The sequence below is a fragment of the Pseudoliparis swirei genome, chromosome 23, assembly GCF_029220125.1.
Source record: "Pseudoliparis swirei isolate HS2019 ecotype Mariana Trench chromosome 23, NWPU_hadal_v1, whole genome shotgun sequence".
Classification (NCBI taxonomy): domain Eukaryota; kingdom Metazoa; phylum Chordata; class Actinopteri; order Perciformes; family Liparidae; genus Pseudoliparis; species Pseudoliparis swirei.
This window is the reverse complement of record NC_079410.1, coordinates 15,774,200-15,801,341: the sequence shown is the minus strand read 5'-3', so window position 1 is coordinate 15,801,341 and position 27,142 is coordinate 15,774,200. Positions and strand designations below refer to the sequence as shown.

The 27,142-nt window shown below is 44.0% G+C and overlaps 1 protein-coding gene across 1 annotated transcript; it reads left to right on the top strand.

The window, feature by feature from the left end:
- The first annotated feature begins 9,017 nt into the window (after positions 1-9,017).
- On the top strand, positions 9,018-26,259 carry ppp1r1b (protein phosphatase 1, regulatory (inhibitor) subunit 1B). The gene is made up of 5 exons (XM_056407495.1): positions 9,018-9,432; positions 19,869-19,952; positions 20,781-20,856; positions 22,135-22,278; positions 24,045-26,259. Exons 1-5 carry the CDS (start codon positions 9,319-9,321, stop codon positions 24,236-24,238), a joined length of 612 nt encoding a protein of 203 aa, XP_056263470.1. The 5' UTR covers positions 9,018-9,318; the 3' UTR covers positions 24,239-26,259.
- The last annotated feature ends 883 nt before the right edge of the window (positions 26,260-27,142 follow it).

The window sequence follows — 27,142 nt, the reverse complement described above, 5'->3', positions numbered from 1 at the left end:
AGGTGGGTAAAAGGGTTTAGTTGTCGGGTTTACCCTCCATCACATCTCTGGTTCAGAAGCAGGGTGGTGTAGGGGGATGGGGATGCATTGTAAGTGCATTAAGGCCGTGGAACAGAAGGCATATTGTTTATTTATTTACTTAATTGGATCAAATTACGCTTCAATGTATTCAGAGGAACAACAACCAAAACCAATTGTGATTTGTTCCGACTCTTGTGCGAGCACAACAGCGGATGCAGATGACCCACTTGTCAAAGCAGATGAGTCTGATTAGAAGGTGTACATACTATTACACATACAGGATGCTGCCGCATGCATTGTAGGCGTAGATTGGTGCTCATGAGGTTAATGAGAAGATCAAATGTTCACTGGTGTGTCTGAATGTGCGAGGTTTGCCAGAGCTGGTGCTGGTGTCTCCAGCATGCAATGCCAAATGAGGGGAGCCTGCAGGGGCGAGCATCAGAGAGAGAGAGAGAGAGAGAGAGAGAGAGAGAGAGAGAGGAAGAGGCACAGTGAGAGGTGAGAGAGTGAGACCCAGGTGTACAGGGTCACTAGGGATGTATAACAAATGAGGACTGGATGCGGCAGGGTGGGGGTTTAGCTGGAGATGACAGGGGATTGGTGCTGGCATGGAGCTGGCAGAGGTGCCCAAGATTTAGGAGGAGGCATGTTGGCACATCAGCGGTGTAGATGCAAGAATTCCAGCCACCAGCATCCTGGTCCCTTCAGTTTGTCTGCCTTGCTGCATTGTGTCTGTCCCGGCTCCAAGATTTCTCTATTTAGCAGACATTAGTGGAGTTAATGTGGGAGAAATGAGCTCGATGACCACAGCGTCCAACTTGGCACAAAGACACCCATTGGATTTCCGGAGCAGGGACCCGGAGGCTGAGAAATAGCTGATAGAAGCTCATCATGTCCTTGGGTCTAGATCACCTCTACATCTCCTCAGCATTTGGGGGGCTTGCAGGGTCAACCCTGAGGTCACCATGTAGTGTGGCAGCTGCGTGGCTCGGGAGCCGTGATGCCATACATTCACTAATGTCTCTCATCCCTTATGGGATGAGGGGATGGTAACCTGGCACTACCCCAAACCATGGTGAGATGATTGTGTCAGTGTTTGTGTTTGTGTGTGTGTGTGTGTGTGTGTGTGTCTGAATGGGGGGGCAGGGGGCATCTAGCTCCACCACCTAGCCAAATCGGTGCCCTATCCTACCTCAGCTGCACTGAGGGAGGCAAATGGAAGGGCTGCGGACCGCGGAGGGGGGGGGAGGGGTGGGGGGGGGGAGTGATGCTTCTCAACAAGTCCAAAACAACCTTCAGGTCACCTTGCCAAAATGAAATGCTAAATGTCAACAGTGTGACTTTAGCCAGCGCCGGGCTAGAGGCGAATCCAATCATGGAGGCTTTGATCTGATATTTCAATGCCGGAGAGAAGAGCTTGTTTGGAATTATGATATTTTAGAATGACTTTGCATTCGGTTTGTTTGTGGATTACTTGTAAGTACGGGCCACCTGCTGTGCTTTCTCCTCGGCTAAACGCCTGCAATCAAAATGCAAAATTGAAGCCCTTTCTCTTTAAGATGTCAAAACCTCCATCGCTCTCTTTCCTCTTTATCCTTAATGACACTCAGAGGCATCCAGCCACACCTCAGAGCCGTTGATATGTGTTCCTGCCCTTCCTCTTTTTCTTACTGTGAGACGTGTCTTTCTTTAAGAAGTGCAAACTTCTGCTGTTAAAAATATGAAATTCAGACACACACACAGACACACACACACACAGACACACACACACACACACACTCGCACAAACCCTCCCACCCCCACCAGACTCCCGGACCCCATCTGCACTCTCCTCTCTCCAGCCCCCTAATTGCATATGCACAAATGCAAATGCCTATTAATTAATTACTTGACTAATTAGTGCAGTGGTATTTTAGAGCGATAAATCAAGTGGAGATGGGGCCGAGGACAGCGGGGCAGGAGGAGGGCTGCACGGAGCATCGACAATGAACCCACACCAGAGGGAGTGCTCCTATTGTACACGTCCTGCGTGTGTGTGTGACTGCACTGTGCTGTGAAAAGGGTGTGAGCACCCTGGAGCATCTGAAGTGAAGATGCCGGAGAGCCCGAAGAGGTGACTGAGCACGGTGAGTACTCTCTGTCAGGAGAGAGAGCGAGAGAGAGAGAGAGGAGAATACATTTGGGTTGCACATAAGATATATGACCTCTGCTCTACCAACTGTGTTGTTTCCTGGCATGTGGCCAAGCTCGGATGCTCGTTGCACCTATTTTCACAGGGGAGAAACCATCAGCTGCATCCTGTGACTGCTCCTGTCTGATGCATATTCATACTGATATTGTAAATCTTGTACAATAGTTCATTGAGCATAACAGTTGGCATCATTTACGCAGTGATACTGATGTGATAATTGTGGCATCTGTGTTTGGGAGGTGAATAATTCTGGCAGTTGTGGTATGTTGTGTATCTGTATGTGTATGTGTGTGTTTGTGTGTGTGTGTGTGTGTGTGTGTGTAGGTGTGCCAGGCCCCCACCATGGGTACCCATGAAGATCTCCGGACTGAAATATTCATTCTTGTTTGCTTGCCCAGACAGTGTGGTCCTAATTGCAGCATCAGAAAGCTCCACCTCTCCCTCTCGTCTGTCTTGGCTGCTGCGGATACTAACCTCATCTGGGGGGAAGATGCCTGTGTAAGTATGTGTGTCTGTGTGTGTGTGTGTGTGTGTGTGTGTGTGTACACATCCTCCGACGTCTGTCTTTCTTCCAGGGAGTGGAACTGGAGTTGGGAGATTTGTGCTTGGCTCGCTCTTTCCACACTTTCTCACTCATTCACCAAAGCACATTTCCAAGGAGCGGTTCATGTCTGTCAAATTCATTCATCTAATTTGTCTGCGTGTCGCATTCTCCGCGTACTTTCAGCTCACCTCCGTGCCTCATTCACTCTGCTTGCGTTGGAGTCGGGTCGACTATTGATCTCTCTGTCCACATGTCTGTCTGTCGATCTGTCGGTCCACAGGGTGTGTGTGTGAGGCTCTGGAGTTTTTCATCAGTTCCCGTGCCAACCCAACCCGTGCCTGGCCAAGCTGAACCATCTTGTGGGATTTTTGGCTTTTAATTATAGTAAGAGAGGATTAATTATGGCAGTGGAAACAAGGGACCATGCATTATTGATGCTATGAGTGAAGGGCTGGAGGGGGTAGAGGGTGCTAATTAAATCACTGCCCCACTGCCACGTCCTCCTCTGTCTCTGCCTTCCCCATGTCTTCCACCTGCTACATCTCCAACACCCCGCCCTACTTTGCTGCTCACAACCATCCACACTTATAGTGTCACTCACACCAATACTCATACTTTTGTTGTAATTTTTCATTTTGTTTTTTCTGTGTTTTAAAATTATTTTTTTACCACACAGAAATCTTCAATGCAAAGTTTGTAAATGACCATCCTCACCTTTCCAGTAATCTCACGGTCATTCAGTGTGTCCCTCATCTTCTTGGGTACCAGAAGCTTTTTCTCGGTTTGCATGCTGCCACCTCTTCTTGATGGTGATCGGTACAAATATGCAATATCCCTCAGTAGTGACATGTGTTAAACTTGCTTCCATCCTAAATGAGAAGCTCAGTTTCAATTTCAAACCCCATTAGGAAAACTACTTCCATGCAGTGAACATGGGACGAGACTTTTTAAGAGCCAAATGTAATAAAAGGCTGCCACCTACTGGACTTTATGCATATCAGCTTGTATTATTCAAATACAACCAGGTATGAGCTCAGTGTATTGTACTTACAATAAATAAAACAATGTCACTTCATTTTGTGTTGCCAGAACTGTGTTTAAGATTAAACTGACAACAATTAATGATAAAACAAAAAGAGTTAAAGTCAATTAAGTGTTGAAGAGTAATGCATCATTATGTTTTTCTACATGAAAAAAGATAGACAGAAACTCTAAGGGGATACGATTTGGTTAACTCTTGCTTTACCGACACACAATGCCGCTATGCCACACTAAATAGACCTTCATTAATCTTAATAATAATTTATAATAATAATATATTAATTTACACCTGTGTTTACCCTGCTATGACATTTCAAAATGGCTGCTATGAAAAAGATATATGAGATACACACCATAAACTAGTCTTCTTATTTCTTGTTCTTCTCATTTTCTTTTGTCTTTTATTCCTGTGATTCTCTCTCTAACATTTTAAACTCCCATCATGCACTGGGTTGTCCCAACACATTCCAGATGGATATTGGTTTCCTCATGCCTGACCCTGCAATGACAACACGCTGGGGAGGTACTCCTCTGTCAATGCCTTGGTTTCTCTGACATATTTTCATGTAGACTGCTCAGAACATCATTTTTGGGCCAGGACCTCCACAGAAGTGACTCGTGAAAAGACTTTCATTATCAATCAAAAAGTGTGAAATAAAATCAACAGGAAGATCAATAAAATGCTAATCTGATGAAATAACAAAATATCTGCCTCTGTGTCTGACCTCTAGATGCGCTCACAGAGAACAACATATAGGATAATATCGGAATGTAACGTGCCATTGTAAGTTGTAATTACACCAACAGGACAGCAGAGGGTGTACCTGCATCCTCCATCACCGACACAGACAAGCTGGTATAGAAACTGGCCAGCAGCGCAGGTGTATGTGACTGTGACTGTTCATGCCAGCAGTATGTGATTATTATGGTATGTTACATAACTGGATTGAGGCGGATGAGTGAAGAGTCAAGTGTTGAATGACAGTGCCTCTCTTTGCCCCTCAACAGAATTACCAGGACACCTGCTACATGGCACAAAGCCGTCCTGTGGCCCCGATTCATTGAATATTTCACATTTTACAGTGATGTTTGTCTCTGTGAATGAATCCGCTTATTACTGCAGGAGCACCTGGCATGTAGAGCATTAGATAGCATGAACGAGAGGGGATCGGGAGTAACAATGTTTCTTATATAATTATCTTCCTCTAATTTTTTTTCTGATGCATGTTCCTTTTCTCACTTTTGTTTTGTTTGTTGCTATAATACATCCATCATGCATACCCAGAATGCATTTGGCCTGTATAGCAGGTCAGGTATCGGAGGGCGTCTGAAAGGCCTGTGAATCAGTTTCATAACAAGGAGGTTTTTGTGAGCTTCGCACCACAAACTGTCACATGGAGGAAGATACCGCGTTTAGGAGTAGATAGAATTACACACTTATTCCTAATCGGTCTTTGGAGCTGGTTTGGAGGGTCTCAAGTGTAGTGTGTGGGTGTGTGTGTGTGTGTGTGTGTGTGTGTGTGTGTGTGTGTGTGTGTGTGTGTGTGTGTGTGTGTGTGAGGCTTTTCCTCTGGTTCTGCCAGCACAGTGATTCACTGGCATGCCCGACGCAGTATGTATAAGCACGAGGAACCGTAATAGAAATAGAAGCAGACACATGTGGCCTGATCACAAATGGGTTTAACTAATATCTGAATACACAAAGAAGAGTAAGTGACATATCAGGCTTAATTAGAGGTATAAATACAGACTCCCCCAGGGGTATTCAAACCCACAAACACTGTAGAGAGCGCTGGTTACATCACACAAAACAAATAGATAGATAGATAGATAGATATATACTTTATTAATGGAATTTTTGTCGTCAGTAGCAGCAACACACAAGAATAAAAAACCAAAACACAAAATATAAGAAGGTAGTGTGTGATGGGCAAGGTGAACTGTTGTAGAGCCTCATAGCCGTCGGCAGGAATGTTCTCCTGTATCTCTCCTTACCAGATCAAACATTAACAAATGAATATGAAGTGGCAGCTTCAGGACGTTGGGAGTATTAAGATCAACTGAGGTAAACACAGAACATGAAAGTGGTTTCTTTGAAGTGATTTTCTCCGTTAATTCATTTAGGCACAAATGAGTTCACAAAGAATATCCATTTTGTTTTTCCAATTAGAGCGATTTGTTCAACTTGTCAGTGTGTCAGCGATGTGGAGTCATTTTATTAGAATGACAGACGGCCTGAGGAATTTAAAATGCCTGGCTGCTCTGCCACTCTTGTGTTCATGGATTTACAAGCTTACCTGACAATTTGTCTCTTTTCGAGTGCACACAGCGGGGGGGGGGAGGCTGCTCCTGTTTGTGGTGCAACACTTCTTGTTGTGCTTTGATGTAACATACAACACAACACTCTGGATGCTGAGCTGGAGGGCAGAGACACCCGCAGCACACTGTTGGGTTGGGTCTGTCCAAGAATCCAACAAGATTTCCTCGTGCTCTAATCCAGACATTACGTATTATGAAGTCGCCACATGAGCTATAATTGTTCTCAGTGCGCATCAACTGGTTAAATTATTTTAATTATTATATCAGCCAACAAGAGTATTAAAGTCATGTTTATAGTAGCATGCTCTTTTCTGACCAACTGCGTTATGTGATTTTATCCTTATTTTCTTTTTTGTAATCATATTCTTATTGGTTTCTCCTTTTTTCTATGTGAACATCTTTGTATTTATTTGCATTTACTCTCCTCAATAAATCCGCTAACCGAGGCTGAGGGTGCACATTTTATTTTACCGGAGAATTGTGATTATTTTTGGAGATTAAACTTCATTTTATATTGCAGTCTCAGGTCAAAGCTGGTCCTGCTTTGTCAGACCTGCTCTTTCTGGTTTTGTCTGTGTTTAACTATTCTCTTTCTCCTTCCAGGTTTACTCGGGTAAACTCGGCACAGCAAACCCCTTCAATACAGAATAGAGAAGTAACTTCATTTACAAATACAGACATGTTTTCTAGCTCACAGAAAACATTTCAGATAGTACAGAGAACCAACATACAGTGGAGCGTATCCCAATAAAACATTTGTTAATACTTGGAAAAGGAATTTGGCAGGAAAAGAGATGACACATATAATTAATTTAAAGATTGACTTAACACCAGCTGTATACCATGTTTAACGTATCACCTTCCTGCAATTATGTACAAGAGCAGCCGAGAACATTGTGACTTTACAGTGATTAGGTGCAACAGAGCACTTCTGAGCAGACCCATCAGGGATGTGGGTTTAGTTTTTTGGCTAGCACATAACATATTTGCAGTTATGGCCTAAATCGGATTTCTTTGCAATTGCTGCCAATATTCCCCTTTTTAAAAAAGTCAGTTGTTAATGTATTTTACTACCATGGCTGTAAATTCCACTTGCAGGCTCTCATCAACTGCAGGGGGAGCAGAGGGGGGTGGGGGGTGGGGGGATATCTCTCCTCATATTCAGCCTTCTGTCTTGCTGGCATAAATGACCACAGTGTGAACCTGACCAGCTGACCAGCTCATTCCCATGATGTTAATATCTGTTCATATGTGTGTTGACTTCAAACCAAACGTAGAGTGTTCAGCAGTGCACAGATTCAGTCCTGTATATGTATCTAATTTGTTGAGATAGATAACAACAGCCCGGGGGTGCTCCTGTGTGTAATATTGTGCTATTATCATCCGACTCCTTTCTGATTGGCATTTCAATAAAAAATCTAAATCAAAATAATCAATGTACTAGTTCATTTCTTGAAAATGATTCAATCACTGGTTTCATTGAATACTGCAGTGAGCTGGTGAACAGAGCCTATTATATATTCCTCATGGTTTGTTGCACAATTATTGCTGAAGTTACGCAACCGCTCTGCAGGTGCCAGCTGAACGGTTTAAGTTCTTCAAAAACATTCAGCAGCTACTTACACAGCCTGTATTTTGTCTAGCTTGTCATAAGCCACAACCTTTCAGACATAATAATGAGCGGCCACCTGCAGGCATGCAGCGGTGCTGCGCTGCCTTCACACAGAGTGGCTTTGTGTAGCAGTGAAAAACACAGACAAACCCTTTAAAAACCCAAACCACTCATCCCCCCCCCCCCCCCCCCCCCCCCCGTCCTCCAGCACACTTACACTGTGAATCAATAACATGCTGTCACGTTCGGCTTGCTGTAACCGGCGGGATAAACACTCAGTTGCCTGAATCTGTTTCTGGACTCCATACACACCAGTTACACTCCCAGGGCACCATATCCACCTTGACCTTCCTCTCTGTTCTGCCCACTAAGCCCCCCCCTAGCCACCTCACTTCTCCCCCTCCTCCACCACCACTCCAGCTACCTCCTTCATTCTGGCGTATCCCCAAGCTCAACTCTGCCCTGAGGCCAAAATCCAGCGCTGTTCACTGTGCAAATCCCTCTGCCATGTTAGTGAAATAACAGCAAGGCCCTGATAATAACACTGGAGCGTGCCCTTCTCTCTCTCTCTACCCTTTTTGTTGCCAATCTGCTCTCTTTCCTTCCCTCTATACATCCATCATTGTCTGTCTGTATTGTTACATTCAACGGTCTTAATTTCCTATTTCCTCGGTTGTTTTATTTATGATTAAATCTCTCATTAGATCAAAACAGCTGTTATCAGTTAAAAAGAAAGAAGAAAGAAGAAATATATATTTCATCGGGGTTGTCTCAGTTATTGTTTACAGGATGGAAGACAAGTCGACAGCCAGATCATTTCACTGTTACATTGAAAATCACCTGTAATAACATCATTTATAACAGCACCCAGTCTAATAAGGGTTGTGCTCGTAGCTGTTGGGTCCCCTCGTACACCCCCCCCCCCCCTGCACTCCACACATCTCTCCTCTTGATTATCCCTCCTTGCACTCCCTGCCCCCCCCCCCCCCCCCTATAGCTCAGCATAAATCTGTCATTCACAAATAGAGGCCAAAAGAGGCTCAGCTGATGTGATGAGATTAGTTTTTTTCTGGTTACAAATCAACCTCAGCTTAGATAGTTGGAAACAAAATACAGCCGCTTCCCCTCCACCCTCCTGTCAGATCCTCTTTGCTCTCCTCCCCTATTTGCTCTGGCCCATCCCCTCTCTCGTGATATCACCTCCTTCTTTGGAGCTTGGCACCTCCCCTCCACCCCCTCCCCACCCACCTTTCTCCCCCAAAGCTCCATTTGAGGACGTGCTTCATTCACTTCAGCTTCACAGGTCGTAAAGAAGGGGAGCAAGAGGGAGAGGTAAAGGATAACACTGGCACATGCTGGAGAGGGAACGACGACAGGAGGTGAAAAAAGAGAGATTGTGTTCAGTTTAGTGCTTTTTTTTAAGAGAAGGACGTCAGGAAGTGAAGCAGTGAGGCAGGAGTGAGGCAGGAGAGAGGTCTTCAGGAGTGGGGTTACCCAGCAGTGGGAGGTTTCTCCAGGGAGGTTATAGTCATCCTCAGCACGACCCCTTCCTCTCCTCCACTGGGAGTCAGACGCCCGGGATACAGAACCATGGAGCCCTCTGATTTGACCGAGGTCGAAGGGGAGGCCAAGGATAGGAAGAAGATCCATTTTGCTATGCCGACCTCTGTGCCCACCAATCTGGACCCTCGGCAAGTGGAGATGGTGAGTAGGCGGGGTACAGATTGGGGTTTGAAAAAAGTCATTTGATGTTTCTGAGCATTGTCTTTTAGCATTAGCTCTGACTTGTTTTTATGTTTGTTTTTAGTTTAAAGGGTTCAACAGCTGAATGTCTCCTTGTCTAATGTCCCCTCTGCCTTCCACCCGTTGCCATTCAAAGGGATGGGTGGCATCTCTATGGAGTGCTGTGCCATTACTCACCATATCTCTCCACTCTGCATCAACCTTTCTTGCTGCTCCGCTGTATTTCTGAAGTTGCTCATAGAGCTTTGCTCTGCCTGCCACATGTTTGAGAAATGATGATGACATTTCCCTCTCGTGATTTCCTCATGAGACTCGCGCTGCCTCATCTTGGCCTGTTTAAAATGTGACATTGACACAAAAGTCATTATCTTTCGTATAAAGCTTTTTTGTAGCAGAACAACAACATTCAAGTCCTTGACATTTGGTTGATGGTGCAGCTGCTAGTGTTAATAATTACTCTATTTTTGTCTTTGGCTGCTGTTCCTCTCTCTGCATGTGAGTGACCTCTGCCATCTGAGGTTTGGTGATAACACTGAATGCTTTCATCTGGCTTTGATTCAGCATGGCCCGTATCATTTTGTGAACAGGACTCTCATGCCGGTGGCTCTTATTTTAGAGCTGAGGGGAAAGTGGGCCAAAGTATGAGCTGCTCGGTGCCGAGGTAAATCGAGGCCAATGGCTCGTTCCCCCTGAGAGCCTGAGGAGAGATGGGGCAGGAAAGCAAGAGAGAGAGATGAGCTACTATATGAATTCAAAAAAATAAGAAATACACACAATCTAATCTCTTTGTTCACCTGTTGGGGGTCGGCTCCCTGAGTAACTGTCCTTGTTTCACAGCTTGCATTGGACTTTAGATGAACTCGAGTGGCCTCCACCGTTCTCCTGGCTGATCATCATATATTCAAATGTTGTTTGCAAGAAAGTATTGCAGTTGCACTTTTCCAAAGCAAATCCCTTTTCCATGCTTTCTTGAATCAAGTGTGACTTTCTTGCCACCAGCTTTTATGAAAGTCGCAAAACAAGTAGTACTGAATAATAAAGACTAAACGACTTGCTGAAATGGAAATATGTTGCAACACTTGACAAGACTTCCACTCACATTTACACATAAACAGTTGCTCTCCTCCTCCCCCTCTTATTTTCTCTATCTCTCACACCCTGCCATCGTGATCTGATTCTTAACGTCGCTTCCAAGAATCCACAGGATATCGATGTACCATATGTGGGCCTCATATATTTTAAAAAACGATCTCACCCCCGTCTGTTTTGTGGAGGAACTTATTGCTCAATCACCTTATGGTCAAACAGGGATCTGCTATTTATAGGCTTGTTGGCTGGCTCTCCTCCAGCAGGCCGGCCCTGGCCTTTACCTTCAAGTGTGTGTGTGTGTGTGTGTGTCAACTTGGCACTTCTGTTTGGGACACTAGTTTATTCACCTAGAATAGCTCTTTCAATAGTATAAACAATATGAAACCTCAGGATGGCTGATGACGCTCTGTTTTGAGTGTGTTTGCATGCGAGTGTGTGTGGATAGGTGTGGTAGGTGGATGAATGCTGATTGTTAAAACAAAGCAACAAATAAACCCAAGGAGATTGCAGGAAACCGTAGGGCGTGTTTACGTGTGCTTAAAAGCAGATAGCATCTACCCGGAGCTGATGGGAGTCTCCAGGGACACGTGGGTGGGCAGGAGTATGGTAACGACACTCATTTAAATCCCTTCCCCTCCCAAAGCAATTACTGTCGCTCACAAGTCCGTCTTTGCTAATGAGTTGCGACCATTCTTCCGAACTTGTTACAGAACCGGTGACTCCTTACTGTTCTTTACGATGGTATGCAAACCCCTAAAACCGCTATTGGACTAAATCGCCCGGGCCTTGTTACTATGGAGACAGGCTCCATGACTCTGTCGCCCCAAAGCTCCCCCTCAGTTTGCATCTAAAAGGTCAACTTTAATGGACAGCTCTGGCCGCCTGATAGGTTGTTTACATCAATGCTGTTACATGTTTGTGCATATGTGTGTGTGAATGCTCTTCGATGGGTTGTTTGTTGTGAGAGATGCTTCCATGACTCCCACTCAGTGAAACATTGCACATTGTGGGAGAAAGCGGCAGCTATTTGTGCATGCCTCAAAGGTGTAACATATTCTTATCGAGCAATTCTCACATGTTTACTCAGAAGGAATATATTCTATATATTTTTTTAAATGGCCATGCAGGTTGTCTTGCTTATATTCAGCCATGTTTTGAGACGTATGTTGCTTGCAGCGTCTGCAGTAGGCCTTATTAACAATGTTCAGGTTACTCAGGATAATCTGCTTTGTCCAAGACAACCTGGATGTCACTTGAATACAATTTGGATGTTAATGGAAATGTTCTCACTTCACTGACACACAATATAAGAAAGCACTCCCCATTAAAGATCTTCTAACAAGCTCTCAAGCACCTTGACCAGAGGATTTCCTTCCTTGTTTCACAACTCCGTTCCTGGCATCTCTGACTATATCTGCATTTTCTCCCGTCCTATGATCTTCTTGAAATCCTCCTGTATTCTACAGTATTTGAAAATAATAATTTGTTCCTGTAATCTTTGAGAGACCATTTGCTAAGGTGTGATTGCTTGCAACAATGTGTAGAAAACACATGGATAAGTGACTTGCTCAGGGGATGTAGGGTAATATCCTCCATGCACAGGGATTAGGGTCATGGTGCAGTTGCTGCATCCCTGATTTCCATCAATCTGCCTCCCATTAGACTCAACAAGCAGACGTTTCTCTATTTTCCTCCTCTCTTGACTCATGTTGATCATTTGAATTTACAGGAAACAAAGAATATCAAAGGGAATATCAAAGGGCAGGAAAGGTCATCAGTCCAAAGCCTTCCAATGGCAAACATCTCTACATTAATTTATATTGAACCTAAAGAAGTTATGAAGGGCATGATTTAGCCACCCATTCCCCCTATCCCCCCACCCCCAACCCATCTCCCAGTTCAGGCTCTGGGTTAAACATCAAACGGCGACCTTTGTCGCAGCGTGTGTTTGTCGGTAAACATTCGCGGTCCGAGGGACTGTCAACATGTACTGCCCCGTAGAACATCTTGTTGGATGGCCCTAAGCATGCCGGGACCGGGCAAGACGGTATTGTGATCTTTCCCTGATATGAGGACATGTATGTCACTGTCGTGGTGTGACGCAGTTCGCCAATGACGTGGTCTGTCACATTGAGGATTTTAATGATTCATTTTCTTTCAAAATTGCATGCCCAAAGCAGTTTGTTGATGTTTGTAGTGGCACAAATAAGAAAAAAGTATTAAAATAAGATGAATTGCCTCACTTGAAACCACAGATTGGACATAATGACGGTCTTTTATGGGCTGCATGTGTTGGTTCCTCTCTTTTTTTGACAGTCCAGGGGTTTTGATTAGTTAATGACTCTACTTATTTTCATGTTGTGTATCTGCCGACACCGGTTTAGCACAATGTTTCCTTTCATGTTCCTTTTCCACTACGTTTTAGCGTTATAGCTAATGTGCACATAGGCCTGTTTATTTCATGCAATTATTTACATTATATTCCCAACATCCTTCATCTATCCACAATCTATCAACTTATGTTTACTCCTAAATGCATGCATGTGTGTAATGTCTAAACAGTTAATAAAGCATAAATATTGATCACGGGTGGAGTAATTTGCCTCCTGCTGACACTGTACACAGTGAGTTTAAAATGCACCGTAATGCCCGCTGCACCACAGACGAGCACAGGCACTGTCCAGAACCTGACGGAGGCCTCCAATGCTGCAACACGGCCCCCTTAGTCTTTCAACTTATAGTCAACAAATCGTCTGTTGTCAGTTGGTGTCGTTATCCCACTCAGTCACTCACTTGTCGCATCAGGGTTCATCCTAAATCAAATCAACTCTGGCTGCACGGTATGAAGAGATGCAGATCCTTAATGTGCATTCATTCATCTCTAACTGCACATCCACGTACGGCCCATCTCTATTCTATTTTTTTTAACCCCGGCTTTAGCAACAACAGCTCCAATCAAATCTATGTTGAGGATTAGAAAGGCAACAGTGGCACAGCAGCGAGAGACATGGGGGGTGGGGAATAGGAGCTGGACGGGATCAGGAGCTGACTTGTAACCAAATGTTGCCGGACATCAGTATGTTCATTGCAACTACGTCAGGATCTGGACCCTGAACTGCACCTTTGAGCTGCCATCCTGCCTCTCGATTTGACTTCCAATGTCAGGAGCCAGAGTCCCTTTCTCTCGCCAAAGAGCCACAGGGGGATCGGACCGATGTGAGCATATCGAGGGGAGCAATGAGGCGTGACTCAAAACAAATGGGATTGGTCTCGATCACCGCTTCATCAACACGGAGAAGACACGGCATTATGTTATTGCCGCTGTGCCTGTTGTAATCTCTGATTTTCGTCACGGAGGTTGAGACAGTTTTGCGTGTGTTTATCTCCCCGCAACTTAATGAGCTTACACAGGGGCATACCGTGTATTAAGGGGATGGCCTAAAGCTGAAATAATGTTATGCACCAACAGTCCGGTCACATATTTGTGTTGTACCAACACGCAAAACTATTATTTGGACTCCACGCAATCAGATGATAAGTTAATGCGAACACATCTTGATTACAATCTTAGTGATGTAGACATTTTACACTTAGGTGAGTTTCATGTTTTTTGCATCCGAGCAGGGATATGTGAGCTGCATAGCAACCACCATTAGCAATCCTTTTTTCATTTATCACCTGTGGGTAAATGCGACGCTGCAGATGAGTAACTATAGCTACTCTGTCCTTTGTTTGTCCCTGCCTGTTGACCCCTGAAACGGGTCTTTGTCGCTGCACAATGCAACAACACTACACTTGAGTACATGGACAATGAAAGCAGAATTATCCTGCAGAGTTTGCAGGCAGTGAGAGGTGCGGTTGTGCCAGTGAAATCGTTGATTGACATCTCCCCTGTTGCCGTCTCGCCCTGTGTTGCTCCAGTGTGCACTGAGACCTGGCAGGTGGCTTCCTGTCACTCATCAGACATTGGCACATTATCTCCACTGTGTTGTGATGGTTCCTTTCAACAGTCACTGGGGTAACAGAACAAAAAAAGCAGCTAATTTTGTAAATGGCTGAGGGTACAGCGAGACTGAGGGGAAGAAGAGAAACAGTTGTCTTAGTGTGATATTCTGCCAGTGGGTGCAGCGTGATTACATTTAATATTTTAGGGTCATTGGAGAGCCCCTCCAGATGCTATCTCCAGCCCATCTGGTTATTCAGATAGAGTGGTAGGGCCAAAGGTCACCGCTCGAGTGTTACGGAGATTTTGAGAAGCAACATGCAGCAGCAGACACTCTGACTCATGGGAATTCAAAGATGCTGTTTGTTCATTTAAATAGGAACAAGCCCGCTGTGCATATTTGACAAATATCAGATCTCATTGAGCTGCAGTTGTGCTTGTATTTTGCGTCCTTGACCCTCTTTGGAACAGCTTGAAACTCGACAAGAGCGTTACTCCGTGAAGCCTTGTTGAAGCTGCCTAGCAGCACTCTGTGGTGGTGATAACTGAGTGTAGCCTGCATGTGTGTACCAGAGCTGTTTGTCATGGATGAGATATCTGATCACGAGCCTTTGGTGTTGTATTTGTTATGTATTTGTTAGAACAATACACTTGGCTCATACTGAGAGGGATCATTTTTCACTTCATTGTGTTATTGAGCTCATTGTGAGATTGCACTTAGTGCACCACATGGGGTTTTGCCTCTTCATTTTAAAAGGCTGGAGGGGGGGAGGACTGTGTTTAATTGAGTTGCTCTTCAGAGGTCAAACCAGCTTCAGTTCATGACAGCAGAGACGGGGAATAAAACTGCTACAGAGCTTCACTCACCCAGAGATGGACAAAGATGATCTCAAGAGGAAAAAGAGGGAACTTAGTATCCAGGAGACGTACCTGAGGTTGTCAGGAGGAGACAGTTTTAGATGGAAATACTGTCGGTGACAAAAATAGTCAGGGAGAATGACGCATGTGCTGCACCTTGGAGTTTATATTCGACAATGAAAGAAAGGCAAAATAAATAAAAGCTTCAAAACCAAAGATTGGGGAGAACAGCAGAGCTACACCACTCAAAAACAGACTTCAACACAATACCTCCTTGCACAAATGTATTCCACATGCCTTCCCTTTGATTTCTGTCTGAAGCTTATGAGGATGTCCCTCTTGGTGTACTTGCTGAATGCCATGCACATACACACGTGCTTATTGCTGAGTGATGTAGTGCCATGAGCGTGGGCAGATGCCATAACTACAAATCAATCTTGTACAAATCCATCTCTATGCATCCGGACCTGGGTTACAACTGTGAGGGAGGGGCTTCAAATGGATCTGAGTGATGCTCCCGCTCCGATCAGCGGGAGTTGGCGCACACTGCTCAATAGGATGGGTCGATCTAATGCCGTGCGGTTGGACACGAGAGATTTCAGCTGGCGGGAACGTAGATCTGAAGTCTTTTTCTCTCCGTGGTGTCTTCGCATTGAGGCCGTCTGCGCGGCTGACTCCCTTCGAGATGCTGGAGTGTTAGCGCTGGTGCGGGGCAGAGTTTTGGAGCCGTTCTGCCTCCCCCTCAGGGACCCCTCCGATCTAGTTTATTCTGTCCTACTGCTGCTGCTTTTTATAGGCCCGGCCACGAGAGCACCAGCTCAGAGGACGGTCTCTGAGGAGCAGACCCACATCAGCAGATCTGCACCCAGGCTGCTACGCAAGACTGTGCTGAGCTAACACACACATTCCTGTGCACAGATACGCATGCGCAAAGTCAACCTTCACTAATGACCCATGTAGCCTACCTCACACAGCATATTGGAGGCCTGTAATAGAGTCCCTCTTGGCTACTTGCGCCCATTGACACTTAACAATACAACTCTTGGAGAAGGAGATTTGAATTAATATGGCACGTCTCAAAACATACCTCCTGATGGCTTTATGGAGGTTTAAAGAAATCTTCAACACATCAATGAAAGTAGCATGCTGTTTGATAATAACTTGATAAGAGGAGATTCCATAAAACAACATATAGAAGTAGTTAACACAGTCAGTCCAGCCAGACACGATGAACCGAGAGGTTTCTCTCTGTCACACAATGCAGAGTTTGGCGTTATTGAAATCGGCTTCAGATAAACTGATGCATTTCCGTTCTATGGTTTGATCCATCGGCCAATGTTTGTATTGAGACCAACTCTCTGTGTGATGCCTAGCGAGGGGCGGCTGCCTCCCAGCGATGCCTGCGGGCGTACACCTGTGGAGCCGCTGAAAGGCCACGACAGCAGCCTCTAGGTCCACAGAAACAATGGCTGGCAGCAGAGGAGAGGGTTTGGGGGATTGGGGGCAAGGGATTTAGAGAAGTGTGGGGGGGAGGGGGTCAGAGATAATGCGTATAGCGGGCGTAATCTCACACGCTGCCTTTGGGTTTGGCGTAAATGAGAAAGTCACATACATATTATGTAACTCGGGGAGTGGGCTTGGTTTTAAGGCTGGAAAAGTACTGGTCACTCCGCGTGTTCATGTCTTCTGGCATTGCCAACGTCATACAGGAGCACGCCGCTGCCACTATCGCTGTCACCAGCACGGTGTGTGTGCATAAAAGAAAGAGACTCCTCTATATACTAGCTGCTAATGTATTTATGTATGTTGACTTCAGAGTTTTATTGTCATTTCATCGACATTACAACCCGTTTTACAACTTACCCGGGAGGCGGACTGAATTATTGTTCCTGGTTTAGGAGACCATGACTCGGCATTTCACAAGACCACCAGGATGATTACATGATGACATTAGGGAGACGTATCCTCACACGCACACTCAAACACACACACACTGGAGGTGAGCACACACATTAGGGTAGATCATCAGATTTACAGATTATGCTTCTCGGTGACCTCAATTATCCCACACGGCATTTTAATTTCCAGTTATCTCACGTTTCAATTTTAATCTTTCTTTATTTCCATTTGAATTAATGCATTAAAATGTTTTTTTCTGAATCTTTCCATGATTTCATTCTCTTTCAATGACACCGTACTAGATTTAATTGTCAGGGGTCACGAAGCGGACTTCAGACAGAATGAGAAATGGGAATTGTTGCTTTTGGTTCATAGTTTTCACTTCAGAGAGAACAAGCTGTGGTACGAGAAATTGAATTCGCAAACAAACAATAAAAAGCAACACATATTGAAATTGAGAACCTAAAACTTGACATTTTGGGGGGCATTTTGCTGAAAAATGACTGATCTACAGGTCTCCAAGTGAATGTAGACCTTTAAGCATCTATTGGCATGTCTCTTCTACCTTAATCACTGTAACTTTATGAATGCACCTGCAGAAAGGTGTCTGCATCATGGGAGAGGGGACTTTTTGAGGACCAGTCCAGTGGTTTTCCCAGTTTAATGCCTGTAATGCTACAGGACTTGGGCATAGGCTTTGTCGTGGCAACATCTGGTGTCTGCTCTCTCTCGTGGGTCTCTGAACGAGACACCTCAGGCTTCCCTGCGAGGCTGTAGGTGTCAGGCAGGCCGAGGCAGCAGGGTTCACGGCAGCATGGAGCCCCAGGCCGCCACACCTTGCCAGGGGGAGAGGCGGGGAGCCCTGTGGATGCTCCCTGCCAGAACAGAGATCCATTGGGGTAAGAAAAGGACAGACAAGTCAGCAAACAAAGGGACAATAACATGATTTCGGTTACGATGCATTCTGGTGATGAAAGGAGAGGGGGAGAGGAATGTCACTGTCGAGGAAGGAAGGATGCATATGGAAGTAAACAGGCTAGAGGAAGCAGAGGATCAAGGGAGATGGAAATGAGAGGTGAATGGGAGAAAGACAGATAGTGTGAGAGATCCAGGGGAGACGGGACAGCTGGAAGCTGCGTGACAAGATTAAAGTGTGTGTCTGGTGCTATAAATAAGGACAAAATCCACGCTCCATTACTCTGTGTTGTCGTGTTTGAAAGCGGCAGCTTTCCACCGTGCGGCCCAGCAAGCCTCTGCTTTGGCAACATGTGCCTCGCTGCAGTGACGCACACCTTTTAACAAGACGCAGGGAAGCCGAACACAAACACGTCTCTCTGCGTGGAGCAGTTTAACGCAAAATAGAGCCAGGCTGCTCAACTCTGTGCCGTAAACAGCAGCCAGGGGTTCGTGCCATGGCCAAGGTTGGCTTCCTGCACAGAGGACACTTCTCAATACTTCGCTTGTCTGACTTGCCAAGTCCACTGAGCTGCACTGCTTTCACTCTTAGCACACGTCATTTTATCCTAAATTATTTTCAGGAGGTATTTCTTTTACAGCTGTTCATCCTTTAGAAAGTGATATGCCCCCCCCCCCCCCTCCCAGATGTGTTTTTTGAGTCTCAAACAGTCACTTCCCGGTTGCCTGAAAGGAGGCTTGTAAAGCGTGTTCAGTTTGCTTCTTAATGGTGAACAATATCTGTTTTCACTTCATAAATAGAGCAACACATCTTAAACCACTGCTGCAAGCCTGCATAGGGTGTAAAGGGTGGCAACTAACAAGTATCATCTTTGTGTACACTATATATTTTATTATGGTTAATTTATTCTATAAAATGTTAGAAAATAATCATAAAATTAATTCAGTCTAATCAAAACAAATGTTAAGGAGCCAAAACCAAAAGGCATTTCAAATGTACAATGACATTTAAGACTAATGACTAAAATGATCAATTATAAAAACAGTTGTGAGAAAACCTTTAGGATGCTCATATTAATTTCTGCCAAAATACAGCTAAATACACAACTTGAATCCCATTGCACAACACAGTTTAGCGTGTCTACAGAGAGTTAGTGTTTAATACTCAAACGGGTTTTGGGGGGGCGGGCTGGTTGCTGGGGCTCATTGAGTCTAAAATCCACTTATGCATGGTCCCTCTGTTTTAATTTGTATTTGGGGGGGGAGGGGCGTGTATATGATGATAAATGGAGCTCACTCAAACACACATGTGTGTGTTGTGTGAAGAGGTCATTCCCTTAACATAAGCCCAGTATCAAAACCTTTCACACTCCTGATGTACTGGATCATTTGAAACTGGATCAACGAGCATGAATTCAGCTTCAGCACAACATGCTCATAAAGTTACGTAATGGGTCTTCCTCTGCTGGACTGATCGAGGCGTGTGCTCTGACCCGACCAGTATCGAAGAGTCAGCGAGGCCCCAGCATGCACTTCACCAGCATGAAATGTCAATGATTTCCACTTGATTGCTCAGGCTTTCTGGCGGGCTTTGTCAATAATACAGTGTTGTCTAGTTTAATTTGTTATTTATTTACGGCTGTGTGTGTGTGTGTGTGTGTGTGTGTGTGTGTGTGTGTGTGTGTGTTTATAGATCCGACGCAGGAGGCCAACGCCTGCCACACTGTTTAGAGTAGCCGACCAATCATCTCCTGATGATGACCAGTCCACCCATCAGGTAAAGGTGAAGTTTACAACACTTTTCTCTTCCAGGTGTCTCTGCATTCTCATCTGTCCTCCTCCACTCGGTCACGGTAACCGACCCCTGCTCTCATGTTAGCGTTCATGATCCCATTGTTTACCAACAGAATGCTGCGTTCCTCTATTATATCAGCTCTCAATCTGTAATTTACTTTCTAATGTTATAACGTTGTTCACCCTCTGATGTGTCAATCATCACAAACTCATGTTGTGTGGTCATCCATGTTCAAACCCAAGAAATCTTATTTCAAACTTTTAAACATTCAAAATTCCTGAGCCTGAAGGTGCATTCTTCACCTTAGAAATAGCTGCATGACAAGTCTTATCTACTGAGGAAAACCACAAGATGCGGCTGAAATAATGAAATATTAATTCCTCAGGAGGCTGCATCTAATTATGTAACCTGGCAAATACAATATGTACTGCCTGCTGTTCTGCAAAATCGTGTTAATATTGCATCGCATGGCTGACAAACAGAGTGAGATAAAGGGAGTGAGTGAAATAAAGAAGGTTTTTACATGATGTAAAGGTGCAGCCATGACAAACGTTGCATTTTGGGTTTGAACATGTCTCTCAATGTCGGCATCATCATCTTGTATGCAACCATGTATGAAATGTGCTGTATGATTGATTACAATTTCTTCTGGGAAGTTTTGGAACAAAGGCATACTGAATGTGACCCTAACCCTAAATGCTGCGTGCATATTGTTACTTGTTACCACGGATTCTTCACCTGAGCAGAATGAGGTGTGTGCAGAGTTTTTGACCCATGAATCATGCCATGTTGCTCTCTCTTTATTCGCAGTCGGTCGTAGGAGAGAACGGAGTGCTGAAACCAAAACGTGTCAATCCAAACGTGTATCAGCCTCCATCACTCAAAGGTACAGCGGGCGGTTTCGCTCCAACAGGTGCCGGTTGTGTGTCGTGCTTCATCCTTGTGTTTAAGTGCTTTGTCAATTTCCTCCTCGCTTTCCATGCTTCATGATAGCGTAGAACTGAAAGAAGAAAAAAAACTGCATGTGACAGATGGGTTGATATGCACTAAAAGCCTGTATTGTATTCCCGTTGCATGTGTCATATGCATCGGCATGTTCCCGTGTGTTTCTGCTCTTACTGTACACTCTACAACAGGATCTGTATATTTGTGTCTGACAGAGAACGGTAGAAAGAGGGAGATTAGAGTGTGACAGCTGTGAGACACTGAGTGTGAGTGGAGGAAAGTCTGGATCATCCTGGATTACAGTCAGTTGTGTATACAGCTGTGACACACACACACACACACACACACACACAGGAACGCACATGTATAGGCAGGATGGAAATACACACATGAACACAAACATGTACTTTCTTTTGTGACTTCATGCCTGTGGCTTCCTGCTTGTTGCATGTGCTGGTTGAAGGAGCAGACAGCTGCATTACAGTGCTTGTCAGCAGAGCTTCATTTAATGGGGATGTATGGGTATGTGATGATATAATGAGCCAGGAAGCCTTGTTCCTGCATCCAAAATATGTCCTTCATCATCTCCTACGCAGAGAGAGAGAGAGAGGAAAAGAGAGAGAGAGAGAGAGCTGTACTCAGAATAACTTCTAATTGCGTAACCTCCCGTGAGCTAGAATATGTGACCTCCCTCAGAGCTGTGCTGTGTAGGCTATGTGAGTATGTGTGTGTGTGTGTGACAGAGAGAGAGAGAGAGAGAGGGGGGGAGGGAGGGGAGTCAAGGTGACCCAGTGAAAGTGAGAGGGCGAGTTGAGGTAACATCACAAACGAGAGGAGAGTGTAAAGGGAGAGAGAAGAGTGTGAGTCAGCACTGCCAGGCGAGAGCGCTGAGGAGGGCAGTCGAGGAAAGACGAGGGTGCAAACAAACAGATGGGAGAACAAGGTGAGAGGAGGGATAGAAAACAACGCAGGCTCGAAAACAGAACCAGTGTGGGACACAACGTGTATGCGGTGGCCGGCCTGTCTGTCCGTCAGCGCTCGTGTTTAATTGGCTTCCTGCACGCCGGGCATGTAATCAAAACCCACCGTGAGGCTGGATGAAAACTGACAGTGTGGAAGCGTGGTGAAACAAAAACAATACACCCCTCTATCCCTGTGTCCATGTGTTTGTGTGGCTGTCTCCCTGTGTGTGTGTGTGTTGTTTTCACCATGTGTGTAGCTGTGCAGAAGATGGCCGAAGCACAAATGCAGAACCTAGGTATCTACCCCCCTTTGGAAGAGCCTTGTGAAGGGGAGGAGGATTGGGACCACTGGCAGAGAGAGAGAGAGGAGGGAGAGGACACATCTCCCACCAACACTGCTGGTGAGAGAGAGAGCTCTCTGTCGACTGGCTGCAGCTGCCACACAAGCAGCACGGACAACACTGTTGTTGTTGTTGTTGTTTTTAAGAACACAATCTCCCTGTCGCACTTTAACACAACAGACACAAATCAAAACAAAAGATATGGGGAAATTGGTTTCCTAAATATGAAAGTGATACTCTTCCTGCTGCACACGCTGTTGTTGTACATGCAGCGTTAGAGTATTTAAAGATATATTTTCCCTTCCTTTATTTTTAATCGTTTAGTGTCTGCAAACACTTCACATAGTTTAAGATTCCAGGATTTCTTTTTGTGAAAGACAGGATGCGCACATCTCATTTTAGCTGCAGGTTAGTTGTAAAGTAAAGACTTGTTGTTCTCCCTTTGATGATAGTCTTCCTCAGTGAGAAAAACCCTTTGGGTAAATGACGAGTCAACATTTTTTTCTTTCAATTTGTACCCTGTTCCCATAAAGTGTTTTCATGAAGCTAGACGCATTCCTCTGCTCTTCTCAAAGACTTTTCTGCAGTTTTCAGGGAACGGTAAGATCCTCTGAGGGCTGAGCGGCAGCACAGACGGAGCTGTGTGCGTTGGACGACGTCCCCGGTGTCACATAGCGCTCTGTCTCACAACCCAAATCTGTCCGAGAGCACAGGGCAGCCGCCTAAAGGCCAGACAGGACTAACAAACCCCCAGAGCGAGCTGTCCGCGCTCCTTCTGTTCTGTATTCGGCCGCCTCGACTCTCCATCCGTTATCCTCCGCTTACAGTGGAAAGCCTTTTGACTGAGAGTGGCTCGGAGGCTGCAACAGAACATCGGTGGGAGTTTCATCTCCATCAACACAAGAAATAAAACACAAATCTCAAGTTGGAGGGAACTTTTTTTGCATAGACAACTTTATTATCATTTTTTATGCAGCATTATTATTGTTTTTCTAATCTCTATTGTATCACATCTCATCCCAGATGACAGACTCACTATACGCCTGCTGAAACACAGCGTGCATAAACAGGATGTCTAGATCCTGATTGGGTCCAGTTCATCTGTAATCAATTAGTGTGACGTCACGCATGAAGACAAACAAAAGAAACACGTTGTTTATTTGTTCGTCAGATTGTAATCTTATGAGAAGTATACACTTTATGAATCAGCTGCACAGTCTCCTCCTCAGTTTCAGCCAGCTGGTGTGTGCAGCTTAGAAATGTTACTTGTTTACATTTGTATACATCACAGCCCTTTGTTAAATTGATTTAGCATCAATCTATATTTTTCTAAATAGCACAAAATAAGCCTGCATTTATATTATCTTCCTGAAGCGAGAGAACATCTATCGATTAGGTCTTCAGCTAATTAACAATTATTTTCAAAACCAATTATCTGGCAATAATGTTCTCCATTATTCTATAAAATAGTGTCAGTGTCCAAAACTCAAAGATATTCTGCTTCATATCATAGAAGACCAAAAGAGCAGCAACATGTAGGTGTAGTTTTCTTTAAAGAAGGACTAGAAGGACTAATACATTATATATTATTATATAAATAGTTGATCTTTTTTGTTGAGCAACTAATCAATGAATGAACTAATTGTTCCAGCTCCACTGTAATTACATGTGTTCCTGCCCTCCAGTCATCTCTGTCCCTAGAGTTACCTCGATAGAGACCCTCCATCGGTACTATCCTCCATATTAATCAACGGTTTGATTACCAAATGTAAAACATGGGGGCGGGACTTCACCGCTTCCTATGACATCGTTCTTCGTCTCCTCAGATCACCAAGAGACGGCGACCACTGAGCGCTCAGTCAAGTTCTCCGACGTGAGAGAGACGGCCAAGCAGATCCATGCAGCACCGGAGGAGGAGAAGGAGGAGGAGGAGGAGGAGGAGGAGGAGGAGGAGGAAGAAGAAGAGGAGGGGAACAGAATCAAAGAGACAACAGAGGAGAACAGTCGGGGGAGTAACTGAGAGAGAGAGAGAGAGAGAGAGTGAGAGAGGATGAAAGAGGGAGAGAGAGAGGTTGGGTAAACTGGGGAGAGAGAGGTGAGCAGATGGGTTTGTGCTGCTTTGTGGTCGTGTGAAGACGAGTGAGGAAGAGGAAGATACTTCCATGGAATCCAACATGAGAGCAAATATCATAGATCCCTGTACTGCCTCCCCTCTAAAGGTTGAAGGTACCGGGGGATGAAAGAGAGCACAGAGAGGCAGTTTGTGTATGAGCAGGTGAGGAATGATCTACAGGCTCTTTGGCCCTAATGACTGACAGGGGTCAACGAGGTCAACGTGACCGAACACCAGTCGGGCCAGTCCTCCCTCCGCCGTGACGCTTCTTCTGCAGGCCTAAATGTTCCTTGAGGGAAAATAGTTCCACAATAATCTGACTAGCACACGTATAAACTCTCTTGGATACAACCTTTTCTAAAGTACTTGAAGGTCTTTAAATGAGTGAGATACACTCTATACGCTTTATTTAGAAACGTCTCCGTTCTGATTCGCAGCATATTCAATGTTGAGATTAAATGTACAAGCGCTGCCATCTCGTGGTAGAAGTTTGATCACAGTTTAAAGTGATACTCCAACCAATCCAGCAGATTGTGGTGCTTAATATTCTCATGAAGTGAAATCCAGTGATATGTGTGTTATGGTCAACATTTATTTAAAGTATTTTAATTGGGTAATTGTCTCTCTATAGAGCAGTTTATACTGGGAGTCTGCCTGAGGGATTCAAATGACCTAAAAATAAAGGACTCACATTGTGACGTGTAATTCTTTATTACCGTTTTTTAAATGATCTCTGATTGGTATCAGCCTAACTGTTTACTTTTCACTCTCATAACACTGTATCAGAGGTGTGTGTTAAATTACCACACTGAGGTCTTATGGATTATAACTTTAACCTCTGGACTGCTTGAGGGAGATCTGCAGATGTAATCGATTTTAATTAATGTATAAATTGATTCCTCAGACCATTTATTGATCATAATCTGCTTCTATTCTGCCGTTTAGTTGCATCTTCTAAAATTCAATCTCTTGTAAAAAGAAAGATGGCAGAAATATTTGGAGTATCACTTAAGAAATCCTTTCTTTGTGTGTGTTATTGTGTTAAATCCATGAGCAAGTGAGTGTTTAGGATATTTCATACCACAGTATGCTTATAAATAAATCTTTAAAGGGCAAAGCTACCTCTAATTAGTTTGAAATACACCACCCAATCGTTGCCTCCATGTGTCACACATCTGAACTGGATTCTTTGCGAATTTAGGAGTCAAGAAACTTGATTTAAAATCCAATATTGTTGACTTATTTCGGATTTGTTCGTGCTCATGCATTCCCTTTTGTATGTTAACAATTTTCTATTGTCATCTTTTTAATTGTATACATAGATCTGTTGTAAGAGCTATTTTTCTAATCTAATGTCCAGTGTTTGGGTAGCAGAGCGCTGTCAATGTTTCTATACGGTTAATGACGTTTGAACAAAATGGTCACTGAAAAATCTTTCTGACCTATTTTGTTTTTGTCCCAGATGCTCGCTTGTTCTCTCTTTTCTTCGAGTCAACAACAATTCATGAATGCTTTTAGTCAGCTTCTAACTAAAGATACAGGATTTCATGTAGAAGAAGGTTTCCAGTTGTGACACAGGATGAATAAACCTTGTTGTTTGTATTATTTGGGCTGCAGTTTGCATATAAAAACGGTATGAAACTTTGACCTCTGACCTGCCCAAATAGTGGGATGACTGGACGCGACTGTGTAGCCGATGGCGTCCTCCCTTCTCTCTGTTCACCTCCCCTTTCCACCTGGGTCAGAAGAAATCAACCAAGGGAAGACATGTATGAACTCTAATGCTTAGTCTGTCTTTATTTTTATTTCATTTTTCTCTATTCTCTTGTTTCTCAATGTAATGTGGTTGTTTTTAAAGTGTGCAACAATATGATATCAAAATAAACCGTATTTCCTTTCTCCTTTGAATTGAACCGAAAGTAAGGAAATGTGACTATTCATTCATTTCTTTGCTGCACACATCGTTCTCCGTAAAACACACACACTGAAACTATTTATTAAGACATAGAAGCTCTAATTATACTGTAAAAAACAAAATGTTTATTAAGACATAGAAGCTCTAATTATACTGTAAAAACAAACTGTTTATTAAGACATAGAAGCTCTAATTATACTATAAAAACAAACTGTTTGTTAAGACATAGAAGCTCTTATTATACTATAAAAACAAACTGTTTATTAAGACATAGAAGCTCTAATTATACTGTAAAAATAAACTGTTTATTAAGACATAGAAGCTCTAATTATACTATAAAAACAAACTGTTAAGACATAGAAGCTCTTATTATACTATAAAAACAAACTGTTTATTTAGACATAGAAGCTCTAATTATACTATCAAAACAAACTGTTTATTAAGACATAGAAGCTCTAATTATACTATAAAAACAAACTGTTTATTTAGACATAGAAGCTCTATTCGTACTGTAAAAAGAGAATGTTTATATCACATTTTTGCGTGACTTTCTCACATTTGGTTTTATCTTATCTTGGTTCTCTTGCCAAATCAGTGGAAAATATATAAATGTACAGCGCAAAATAACCAGAAGGTAGTTAATAACTAATAATTGTTTTGACCGGGTTCATACACATGTTGACATTCATTTGTCAGCATGTGTATGAACCCGGTCAAAACAGAACTGACAACGCTTACTCACGTGAGTTTACTCGCCCAACTATTTGTGGTTTAATCGTGTCGGTGAGGGGGCGTGGCTTATCTCCGTTGCTTTGCTCAGTAGAAAAATGTTTTCCGCCATCCTTAGCCATTGGTCCTCCTTAAGCTGCTCAGCCATTGGTCCTCTTCAAGCTTTC

What these genes read in the sequence shown, in the direction of transcription:
- ppp1r1b (XM_056407495.1), top strand. Translation starts at nt 9,319, where the DNA reads ATGGAGCCCTCTGATTTGACCGAGGTCGAAGGGGAGGCCAAGGATAGG. An exon ending in ATGACCAGTCCACCCATCAG is followed by an intron (nt 19,953 to 20,780) that starts GTAAAGGTGAAG and finishes CTTTATTCGCAG; the next exon opens with TCGGTCGTAGGAGAGAACGG. An exon ending in TCAGCCTCCATCACTCAAAG is followed by an intron (nt 20,857 to 22,134) that starts GTACAGCGGGCG and finishes CCATGTGTGTAG; the next exon opens with CTGTGCAGAAGATGGCCGAA.